Source organism: Leguminivora glycinivorella, chromosome 13, assembly GCF_023078275.1.
Source record: "Leguminivora glycinivorella isolate SPB_JAAS2020 chromosome 13, LegGlyc_1.1, whole genome shotgun sequence".
NCBI lineage: Eukaryota > Metazoa > Arthropoda > Insecta > Lepidoptera > Tortricidae > Leguminivora > Leguminivora glycinivorella.
In genome coordinates this window covers 21,911,958-21,924,222 of record NC_062983.1, presented here as the reverse complement: position 1 = coordinate 21,924,222, position 12,265 = coordinate 21,911,958, and the positions used below count along the sequence as shown (strand labels likewise).

Genomic DNA, 12,265 nt, shown 5'->3' with positions numbered 1-12,265 from the left:
TCTACGTCGTTTAAGGCTGCGGCCTGGACGCACGCGATCTGCTAAGCCACGGAAAATCAAATCTAAACTCGATAAACGTTTGGATTTGCCGCTCATCGCTACGTATGCACCCAAGCCGCGGCCTAAGGGTAAACTGCTGCAAAGAGCCTACCTCAGTGTTACAGCAGGCGTATTTTATCAGAATACATTTTTACGTTAGTAACTTTGGTGACAATAATTATGTTAGTCTCCTTTAATTTATTTTTGTACATAAGACGCCACGTCACGTAGTTACATGCAAAATTTACAAAGCGTTACAATTAATCCTTTAATATAAACAACATGAATCAATTTATGTGTCATATCACTCATATCATATCATATAGTCAGATTCATATTTTTATCGTACAACTTTTTTGCTGCTAAATACACCGTGTTTCACTTAACACTAAAAACCTGAAAACAGTTTGTTCAGAATCGAGAGTAGAATCGATTGAGCTATATCTTGATGGGGGTAATATTTTTATTTAAATTAGTATTATTAGTTATTTTTTACGTGCCCATTCTATTGTACTCGTAATACAACATTGTGTATATCGCATTGCTAGAGGTTGTTTACCTTTTTTCAGTATTTAGGGGTATTAATACTGGCCGGTTACTTGGACGATTATTTTTTCCGCTACTAGGTTGACGTTGTTTGTCAGTTTAATCTTAATGTTTATCATAAGTCATAACAAATTGAACTCGTACCTAATTACAACCTTGTCATTTTGAATATTGAGTTTATTTGCTTACTGCGATTACCTGTCCAATTTGAAGTTTACTGTGACAAAGCTTTAAAGTGTTTTACAGTGACATCTTAGCTGTCTATTGGTAAACCTTATGTCGTTGCAGTAATGTACACAAATAAATAGTCTTTTGGTTTATGATGGTAGTTAGCAATTATTTTATTGAGTGTAGAGCTAAAAGTCAAGTAGAGCTGTACAGAAAATTAAAAATTCAATCAAAAAAAAAGTAACGATCAGATTAAAAGATGAATACTCTAGATGAGTTTAAAAAAATAAAAATCAGTTGGGGTGTCTGAGGTTTTGAGTGATACCGGAAACACCGTGTATAAGTAAGTTTTATATGCGGATTTTCTGAGTTGTACAAATTACTAAGACCTCAAGATCATTTAACACTTTCGAAACCGGGCTCTACGCGGCGCTACGACATTTTCGCTACATACGGGGAAACCCATGTAATCGGCTACGCTTCTACGAGCGGTGTACCCGACAGTCGGGTTCTTGGTAGCGAAAGTGTTAACGGTATTGAATATGAAACTGACTGTACGATAGATCTCTGATCACTATCATTTATTGATTTCTAACACGACGCACGTGTCCCGATCACCATTCACTAATTATAAATAGTTCAATCACAATGTCACTAGCCTCAGTGGGCGGACAGACTGCATTTTTGGTGTTTCTCCAATCCTTGGCATAGAATTATGTGTTAAAATTACTATTTACAATGAAATAGTGCTCTTCTGACAGGTCGTTAAGGATTCTATAAGACAACGAATAAAGTACTAAAAAATATTGTAACTCAAATTATAGAACTTTCGTAACGAGGAAGCAAACTAGCATTTTACGATGGCAAGGGGCGCCATCGTCCGCCCGCTGTCACATTTAAAACCTATACTTTTTTTCTGGCTTTTACTTCACATCGACACAGATCGTAGGAGCGATATCAACGGGCTTCCTCATTATAAAAATACAATATTTGGCAGTACTTTAGGCATCTTAGCGTTCCCTTATCTATTTCAATATCTACGAAAAGACCATATCAGAACCAAATCTGAGAAGCGGATACCGGGAGCTCATAGGCCAGAGGATATGCGAGAGACAGCAGGGAGTCGGCCGCCTAGTAGCACAGGTAGTCGCGCAGGCGCGGCGGCTGCGGTCACTTGAGGCGCGGCTTCTTGTTGCCGGACACCGGGGGGGGCGCCGCCGCCTCCAGGCTCAGCTCCGGCAGCGGCGGCAGCGACAGCTCGGCGCAGCGCCGCTGGATGTACTGCTCGAGCCGGACGCCCGCTCTGAAAATATACTTCCGTGTCATTTTAAATGGAACAAGTCATCATTTGTAGAAAAAACTGCAACGAGATACTTAGTGGAACGGTATGTCGCAAAAAAGTAAAAGATTCACAAAAAAGTACCCTGTACCCGCACTCCCTCCGTGTCTGGAAAACTGGCAAATAAACGAGTCCATACCGACAGAACGGCGAGTCTCCGCGTAGCGAACGACCGATGTAGATGTGCCTGAGCCGCGACGCGTTTACGTAGACGGTTTGTCTCACGACGCCGCTCACTCTTTGTGAATGTGGTCCGGGAGAATGATTCGGTAATAAACTAGCACGATGTAACATGACTCACTTGGCTACAGGATGGCTATCCTTATTGTACGTGTAGCAGTTGTGGAACACGAGCGCGGCGTCATCCAGCAGCGCCGCGTCCGACTCGTACTCGCCCCGAGACAGCTTCTCTTTGATCGTCGTGAAATCCATGGGGGTCTTGATGACGTCCAAGTAGTCAGGAACCTGAGACACATTATTAACATTTATTAAGAACTAGCTAAAGGCAATAAGACCGTGTAATATTCACGGCTACTGACATAATTGTACAATCGGCCGACCGAATAGAACGCAATGCCTACCTCAAGCGAGGCACATCTATTTTAGCCATATGCCATACCAGGACTTTGATTCGGGACGTGCCTTGCTCTGTCTAGACCCATCTAATGAGAAATGAAATTAATGAATCCAAAAGTCTGTTGGTGAGTCCAATTATCTGACAGCAGAACTTTCAGTACTAGTTTCGCCTCAAAGAGTAGCAGTGGCATCGCACACAGCACACAGCAAACCCTTCTACTTACTACTTTTTTTTGAAGTAAAACTTCTAATGCGACTTCCAACTGACAGCGTTAAACGTCAGTGTTGCCTCGAATTTAAAAAAAACAACACATTGCGAAGTTTCACTTCTTCCACGCGGAGGGCCTCCACGCACAATTTTTTTTTCTGTTGTGGTATTGCTCCTTTCTAGCTTGGCTCTAAGTTGCAAAATTTGACTCAAATAGTATAAAATGCTTACCATTTCCGTGTCGACGGGGTCATAGAACGGCCAGCAGTCCTTGTGTTTGAGCACCTCTTTGAGAAGCTGCTCCAAGCCCTCCGTGTGGAGAGACGATTCTTTGCTACCTCGCTTTCTGCCGTTCACTTGTTTTTCTTCTGTAGATGAATAATAATTTACAATTTTACAGTACTCATCCAAAAAAATTGGTTATAAAATTGGAAGAATGCTTTTACAAGATAAAGATACACAAAATCTTACCGTGAACACCATTCGTAAGAGGTGTTTTCGCTTTTTTGCTCGCGCTTGTGTTGACATCGTCTTTCGATCTACAAAAAAAAATAGAAATAAATATTGTATGAGTAGTTGAGTACATCATTCGTGGATTTAGTAATTTAAAAAAATGCTGTTGTTCCGTAAGCTTTATTCCCAGAAAAACTAACCAATCAGAAGAAGGGGATATTCCCACTAGTTACCTAAAGCCAATTAAAAATCCCTACTATAGGTCAGGTGTCCCTACTGGACATTTCTATCCTATTAGTTGCCACATATAACAGGCGGGGGAAAAATGCCAATAGTTACCACTAGTCGAACTGGGTGATAATGATAACTAATAGTAACAACTAATTAATAGCAATAACTTCACATGGCGACCCCGCCCTTTTGTTAAACAGTATGCAGTAAACTTACTTGCGAGATCTCCTGTTGTTAGTGGGCGTATGTCCATTGACGAGGGGCGACGCTTCCTTGCTCTGTCGTGATCGTGTCTTCTTCAGTGATATTAGCGATGTGTTGTCTTCACTGTCGTACGAATCTATAACACATATAATAAGTAATTATAATTTTATGCATTGTTTGACAAAGTATTTCTTTAAGGAACGGCCACATCGCTGATCAGAAACCGTTTACGCAACATGATGGATGACAAAAATACAAAGCATAAGACACGGCACTATATGTACACTGCGTAAAATTTCGATGTGGTCGATCCTTTATATTTTTTTAAATTTAGCTAAACTTTAAGACTAAGGCAGTACTATCTATCCCAGTTGTTAGTTGAGAAGATTCGATTGATACATGCTTTAAGTCCCCATATCAGTTAAAGGGTTTCTAGAAGAACAAGGGCCCAACCAATATGATTTTCATGGAGAAAAGGACCCTACATTAAAGGGAGGTCTTGTTAGAAATTGAAGCAATGCGTGAGGAAAAATACATTTGGAATGTTAACAAGTTAATGAAACGTCAAACAACCAAAGAGCGCAAAAGAAAAATGATGCTAAATGCAAATAAAAAGTAACAACGTGACACCAATGATCATACAAAGATGGACGATATGGGAAATCGTGGAATCTATCAGAAAAAGCGCAAAAGATAAGTAGGGCAAAACATCATTTCATTAATTGGCACCCAAAATACTCAAACACATGTAAATTATGACCCTTTTTATGCCGTTAGGATTTTGAAAAAATGTGCATTATAAAATCGTTTGCTCAAATCATTTTTGTGACATTTCAAAGCAAAACTTTTATCCACTACGTGACGTCATCTTAGCGATTGCGAGATCAGCATCACGAATAAATGTGGTAACTGATTAAAGAAAATAACAAGCTAAATTATTAGGAAATTTAATTATTCAACCCATCAAGGGTTGCACTGATGACGCCAATATCGGTTGCCTGTCTCAAGTTTTGTTTAAATGGCTGGCACACAAAACATACAATTCCGAATAAAAAAAGAAATTGACACAATTTTAAGTATTCACAGGGCAAACTGTGCTATCGCCAGCCAATATCGGCCGCCCAAATTCGTTGAAAATTTCTTGCCTAAAACTCAACAATCGAACACAGATTTTTTGCCAGAGTAAGTATGCAAAGATAAGTAAACCCCTATTGCGGTGCCGACATGTAGTTTCACCCTACGCAAGATGCAATGAGATGAGAACTGAGCGTGTAGCCGTGTTTTACAGAGTGGCCAAACAATACGATAGAACAACCAACCCTCGCTGCTGCGGCGGCTGTGGAGGTTGCGCGTGTAGTGGTGGATATTGTCGAGCGCCGCCGCGGCGCAGCGCCGGCTCGACGGCTCTTGAAACGGGCAATATGTTAGACGTTTATTCACTAAGGACTTAGATCTAATATGTAGGTGGCCTTTATTCTAATGGCGTTATGAAAGATTAACTTTTATTTTGATGAATATAATAAAGGCATATGTTAATATGACAGTTCGCAAAAGCGCCAATCACAGATCAATACAACAAGATGGCCCTTACAGGGCGACTTGCGGTCACCAAGCATACGACAAATCAGGTTTATAAAAGTTTGAACGCGTGCGACACCGATCAGTAGCGCCCAAGTATACGACCCGCTAACAGTGTCCGTGTCCGCTCGGGAAAAAATCTTAAATAATCAATTTTGGTTGCAAACAATGGTCTCTTACAGCATAAAGTGGTGTGGCAAGTCTTCTAACACTTCTACATGTAAAAAAGATGGAACAACATTCCACAGTTAAGTCAAATTAATTATTTTGTTGAATATTGTTTATTGTCCGCGGAGTTCATTTATACTGGTCAATATGGTTGTGCTGAGCGGCGCCGAGGCGCGTCCATCCCTCTTTACCGAGTTAACAATGTGATATGCTATCCCTTTCACGTAAACGACTAGGCATGGGGCCATGTTAGTTTATGTCTGTTGCGGGAACTTCGTACTGCCGTTCGTACCATGTGCTACCATTTTATGAAATATAAAAGAAAGCAGATTTGTAATAGTGAATAATTATCTAGAATCTGTAGAGTCTGTAGTGGTATTTAGTTCATTGATTAGTTTAGAATATTTAGTTGGTTATTTAACTTAGTAAACGTAAGTAAAAATGCACAGTTTAGTTATTAGTTACTAGAATGATTTTTATTGAGATGCTATCACAATTATCATCCTCCTTGCGTTATCCCGGCATCGGCATTCGCCACGGCTCATGGGAGCCTTGGGTCCGCTTTGGAAACTACTACCAAGATTTGGCGTAGGCACTAGTTTTATGAAAGCGACTGCCATCTGACCTTCCAACCCGAAGGGTAACTAGGCCTTATTATAATTTAATTATAATATTATAATTTGTTGCAAAACAAATTCACCACAGTACTGGTACCGGTACCATTGTCTATAATAGACATGTCCCATTCCCATCCCTACTGCTAATCATAAAGGCGCGCCATTATTTGAAACGACCAATGGCAGCACCGTGCGCGCCCGCCTCACTCCGCAAGGATTGGTGATTTGCGTCTCGAACAATATCGCTTGCATTTGGCTTCTAGTGGGGTGTTCTGTGGCGCCAATAATATTTCCATTTATATTGTTAAGCTACGAAAAACATGAGATGTTTTAAAACGAGATAAACTTTTGATTTTCTGTTTAATTTATACACGTATGTTCATAATTTTCTTTTTATTCATTCTGGCCGATTTCAGTTCTCAAAAAGTATAAGTCTCGCGCTTTATTTTATTATACGCAGGCGCCTGTACGACAGCCGGTACAACTATTTAAACGCGCACTCTACACGCCTCGGCCAAAGCGGCGCGTTCACATGTATACCTGTTCGTGAGCACCTCGGCCGCTCCGACATTTCAGACGGCGACCGTAAACATCGGCCACTCACCTCTATGCCTGGAGTTGTTGGCGTGCGCAGAGGGCGGCGCCTGGCAGGCGCGGCAGATCCAGCGCTTGGCCTGGCGCGAGGGCGGCGCGGCCACGCACTCGGCGTGGTAGCGCGCCGAGCACGCGCGGCACGTGGCGGCGAGCTCCCCGCCGCTGCCGCACGCGCCGCACAGGCCCAAGTCCAACTCGCCTTCCGACTCCGAGCTACGACGATAAATATAATATGTCACATATATCATCCAAGTAATAATTAGGAACTTCTCTCGAGACGATTCCATCAGTGAACGACGTAAAATTTAAAAAATGTAGACGGATGGACTGGCGTCCATAAAACGTTTTAAATTCGCGGCGTATTTGGCAAACTACATTATATAGATGAGTTTATAGCCACTTTATATCATATTAAAGCGCCAAAACACATCAAACATCAACTAATAACCACCCCGATACATCTACCAACACCATGCGTCCGATGTAACGTTCCAGAAAGCCTCCGACGTAAACCGAATAACAAAGTTTAGATATAGTTACAAACGCACCTGTTACTCTCACTATCATCATTTATAGGTTCCTCGATGATTTTCCTTCGTTTTCGCGGCGTCCGCTCTTTCGGCCGACATTGCTCACAGAACCAATCACCGTCAGGTACTTTCTGTAAACAAAAATATACCCGAAACTTATAAAAACATTTTTTGGGTTCGTTATAAAAATTCAACTGACCTGCAAAAATCTCACAAGCGAAAATGCAACAAGCTATATTTTTTATGTTCAACAAAAAACTAACAAAATGAATTAAAACATGCGATGTTTCATAAATATCAAGTCTGCTGAATATTTTGTCAAGTCCGCAAAATATTTTTAAATTTGTAAATACAAAATATGTACTAGTTTAGTTGTGGTACTCTTGACAGTAATTTGATGGCGGAATTTGAAGGGTTATTGCCGGGTTTGCGACTTCTGGATAGGTCATCCTTGTGCTTGCTGGGTGCACCCATTTTTCCGGAAGGGATTAGCTGTGCTCTTGAGGAGAAAAGATTGGCTTTTGTTGGGGCTCAGGAGCGTTTACAGAATTTGTCAGCGCATGTAGCGCTTGTCCTGCTGCGGAGCTGCTTAGGAATGCCACGCATGTTGTACATCCTAAGGACTTCTCCTACCTGGCTGTACGAGGATGATGTTCTAAAATTGGATGATACTATTAAATCTGCGTTGGAGTCTATTATCAATGTGCGCCTGAGCGATTCGCAGTGGTGTCAGGCTTCCCTTCCGGTTCGTCATGGTGGGCTGGGTATACGGCGCTGTCGGGAAGTGGGTGTGGTGGCGTTCCTTGCTTCGGCTCATGGGACTATGGGGCTTGTTGCTCGCATTTTGTCCTGTAATGGTGACAATACCCATGTACCTTTTGTAGCTGAAGCTTTTTCTAGGTGGTCCACTGTTTGCCAGAGTATCGAGCGCCCGGATAACCTCGGCTCCCAGAGAGCATGGGATGATATCTTGTGCAAAGAAATTTGTACAACTTTGGTGGGCAGCGCGGCAGGATCGGACTTAGCGCGTTTCAAAGCTGCAACGAGTCCTGAATCCGGAGCGTGGCTCCACGCTTTACCTTCCCCTCAGCTAGGCACCATGCTGGATAGCGATTCTTTGAGAATAGCGGTGGCCTTGCGGTTGGGTTGTAAGGTGTGTGAGCCGTCATTGTGTGATTTGTGGCGTCATTATCGAGGAGGATGGTCACCATGGGCTTAGTTGCCAAAGGTGCGCGGATAACCTCGGTTCCCAGAGAGCATGGGATGATATCTTGTGCAAAGAAATTTGTACAACTTTGGTGGGCAGCGCGGCAGGATCGGACTTAGCGCGTTTCAAAGCTGCAACGAGTCCTGAATCCGGAGCGTGGCTCGGGTCGCCACCTTCCCGAATGAAGGTTGAGGGAGGCGATGGCTGAGATGCGCGCCATATTCGTGAACGGGTGCTGTTTGTGAAGACCGGTCTGTTTCAGCTAATAGGGGCTATGCTATTCTATGTAACATTAATTTTGAATGAGATTACGTTGAGGCACTCTGTTCGGTCCTTGTTTGTTTATTTTTCTTTCTGACTCTTGGAGACCATATACATCTCCAAGGAAAAAAGTAGATTAAGTATACATATATTATTTGTGCCGTTTGTATATCCGAGGTCTTTATAGGAGAGAGTACGTCGTAGACGTCGCATCGGACCGATAGATGGCGCCATCGTTCGTTGTAAGTCGCTCCGGCGTCTCACCGCCGCGATGTTGGTAGTCCCGTTTTTCCCCACCTGCAACACAAGGCCCCCCGCGCCCCGACTCGCCACCAGCCACCCCCATTGTTTCGTCGAACGCCGAAGTGACCGGTTGTCGCGTATTCCGTTCGAACATTTTTACAGCATGGTGTCTCGAAATTAATCTTTTAGTTTCTATTTCCTTGTTATTTCTGGTCAAACCAGAGTTATTCGTGTTTTTATTTAAAAAGTGGCTTATAACGTTTCGAAATTATGAAATTTTTCAATTTCATCCGTCAATTCTTTCTTCCCTTTTAATTTGCGCTCGTTCGTCTTGAATAATGAGATATATTATGCCTCGCTAGCGATCATTATTCGTCTTTCGGGGTTCTCACTATAGAAATGAACGAGCGGTGCTTTATGATTCTACCCACTTTTTTGTAAGAAAGTTCCATGCTGCAAAAATCGTTACCGTTAATCAGTTTTCTTTTTAAACTATTCGCATTTCCGAGACTAAAGTAGGAAGTGTTATCCGCGTATTAAAAGTTTCGCGCGAGAATATAAGCGGTAACGTAGGTAAGTTGCTCCGCCGGGGACCACGTGCTCCGGGGACCACGTGCTTCGCGACCGCGGGCTGCGCGACCTGCGGGCTGCGGCGGCGGCGGCGGCGGGCGCGGTGGAGGAATACCGCGCTTCAAGGAGGTTTGAATTTCTCCGACGAATGGGTGAGCAGATTCATATTATTTTAGAAAGAATATGTTCGGTTTCCGATTCGGTGCGGAGGCCCCAAGCCACGTGTCGGCGCCGAAACTTACTGTAGCGCTGCGATAGCGCCGCTGACCGCGGCAGTGTTGTCCGCCGCGTCGGCGCCGCCGAGGTTGCGTAGAAGTTGCCTCCTCGTTAACGATGGCCATCTCTGCGGTGCCGCCGAACAACGTTGTGGCCGCCGCATAGGCGTCGCGTGCGACGCTGTAAGTATGTCTGCTGCTGCCCCGACGCGAGCGCCGTGCCGTTAGTGATCAGTCGTCAATACGCAGGCTACCAGCGCGGCCACCTTCTGCCCCCGCCACAACGCCGCGAGCCTGCTGATCGATGGTGATGCAGAGCGTTCGTCTGCCGTGACAACGCCGCGATCCTGCTGAAGCTGTCCACCAGTATCGCTGGCCGCCACGCTTATGCTGGCGCCTCGATGGTGATGCAGAGCGTTCGTCTGCCGTGACAACGCCGCGATCCTGCTGAAGCTGTCCACCAGTATCGCTGGCCGCCACGCTTATGCTGGCGCCTCGATGGTGACGATGCAGAGCGTTCGTCTGCCGTGACAACGCCGCGATCCTGCTGAAGCTGTCCACCAGTATCGCTGGCCGCCACGCTTATGCTGGCGCCTCGATGGTGATGCAGAGCGTGCGTCTGCCTTGACAACGCCGCGAGCCTGCTGAAGCTGTCCACCAATATCGCTGGCCGCCACGCTTATGCTGGCGCCTCGATGGTGATGCAGAGCGTGCGTCTGCCTTGACAACGCCGCGAGCCTGCTGAAGCTGTCCACCAATATCGCTGGCCGCCACGCTTATGCTGGCGCCTCGATGGTGATGCAGAGCGTTCGTCTGCCGTGACAACGCCGCGATCCTGCTGACTGTCCACCTGCTGTAGCTGTCCACCAGTATCGCTGGCCGCCACGCTTATGCTGGCGCCTCGATGGTGATGCAGCGAGCTCATCTGCCGTGACAACGCCGCGATCCTGCTGAAGCTGTCCACCAGTATCGCTGGCCGCCACGCTTATGCTGGCGCCTCGATGGTGATGTAGAGCGTTCATATGCCGTGACAACGACGCGAGACGCGACCCTGCCGAAGCTGTCCACCAGTATTGCTGGCCGCCACGCTTATGCTGGCGCCTCAGTGGTGATGCGGAGCGTAATACTGTTAACCGCTGCACAGGCGTCGCAATCCTTCTGCTGCGTCTGCCGTGACAACGCCGCAAGCTACTTGAAGTTTTCCACCGGTGTCGTCGGCCGACACGCTCATGCTGGCGCCTTGATGTCGCCTCGATCGCACGAGGTAAGATTGCAGACGCGGCGACCTTCATCGCGCCACCGAGCGCAATACTGCGGCTGCCGCGAAGGCGTCGCTAATTTTCCTGCCGCGTTTGCCGTGACGACGCCGCGAACTCTGTTGATGCTGTTCACCGATGTAGCTGACTGCCACGCTGGCGCCGGTGCCTCCCGCGCTGACGGCGGCGACCTCGAGAGGGCCACCGAGCACGATACTGCGCGACGCGACAGGGCATCGAGACGCCTTTCGAGCTGACGACGGCCGTCTCAATCTCACCGCCGAACATAACAGCGTCTGCTGCAGTGACAAGCTGGTAAGATTGCTGATGTGGGCCCTTGGTGCTGCTAGCCGCCACGCTGATAACGCCCGTCGCGCCTAAGATGTCACGCTCACCGCGAACACTGTCTTCCCCTACAATGGTGCCACTATCCAGGCTCCGTCTGCTACGGTATCGTTGCAGACTCTGTTGCTGACCAGGCTGATACTACCCTCCAATGTGACGCCGGGCGCCGCTATCAGCTGACATCCCGTACACTATGGTATCCACTCTTCTCTTTCCAGTTCCCGTGAAGTACGACTGTATTTACACTCTATTTTGACCAAGGACTCCTCCGTCGCCGAAGTGAGAACAGATAAATTCTTAAGATGCTACGTCCTAACGTGGTTTGGAGACCCATAGTTGAACGAGGTAAGACGTCAATAACCGGACGAGGAGCCGCACTACTGCGAGGGTGTCCTGACGATGTTCGCGAGCTATCTAACCGGAGAGGCGCCTCGCGAGAAGACCCTGTGATTCCTGTACATCGCTCATTGTGTAGGTCAAAGACATCGTAAAGGTTTGCGGAATTAAAAAAAAAAATCCCTTTCAGAATGTCCAGATCTGAATTCGAGCCAGCGTCCTGCATCCTGAGCGTGCGTCTGTTTACCGGGCGGACACCAAAACCGATCGGCAATCTGGCCGCGGGGGTTCCAAGTACACGACGATTTCCCGGAGGCTTGTGGCGCCCCCTGTCCATTCGAGAGATTAACTTATTCGCCGAGCCTCTAATAAACAAATTGGGAAAAATAAACCTGCTTCGCCTTAGTGAACTTCAGATTCCAGCTCAAAGCGAAAGGGGCCAGGAACTCAGGAGTACTTCAGTAGTTATCATCTGGCTCGACTATACTCAATTAATATAGTGCTTGATTCGATCGTAGAACCTGATTTCATAAATTTCACAACTTTCGTGGTCTACAGAGGAAGGTTGCACCGCTGCAGTT

General features: G+C 45.9%; 1 protein-coding gene across 1 annotated transcript in view; it reads right to left on the bottom strand.

Moving 5' to 3' along the window:
* Positions 1-1,286: 1,286 nt before the first annotated feature.
* The window catches only part of LOC125232595 (bromodomain adjacent to zinc finger domain protein 1A), a 36,012-nt gene continuing 25,033 nt past the window's right edge, over positions 1,287-12,265 (bottom strand). Inside the window, exons 21-28 of the mRNA XM_048138320.1 lie at positions 7,270-7,382; positions 6,732-6,934; positions 5,084-5,170; positions 3,777-3,900; positions 3,348-3,415; positions 3,108-3,244; positions 2,394-2,557; positions 1,287-2,056 (exon numbers count right to left, since the gene is read on the bottom strand). Of these exons, the coding sequence (XP_047994277.1) occupies positions 1,924-2,056; positions 2,394-2,557; positions 3,108-3,244; positions 3,348-3,415; positions 3,777-3,900; positions 5,084-5,170; positions 6,732-6,934; positions 7,270-7,382 (1,029 nt within the window). The 3' untranslated portion in view covers positions 1,287-1,923. The remainder of the gene's footprint in view (positions 2,057-2,393; positions 2,558-3,107; positions 3,245-3,347; positions 3,416-3,776; positions 3,901-5,083; positions 5,171-6,731; positions 6,935-7,269; positions 7,383-12,265) is intronic.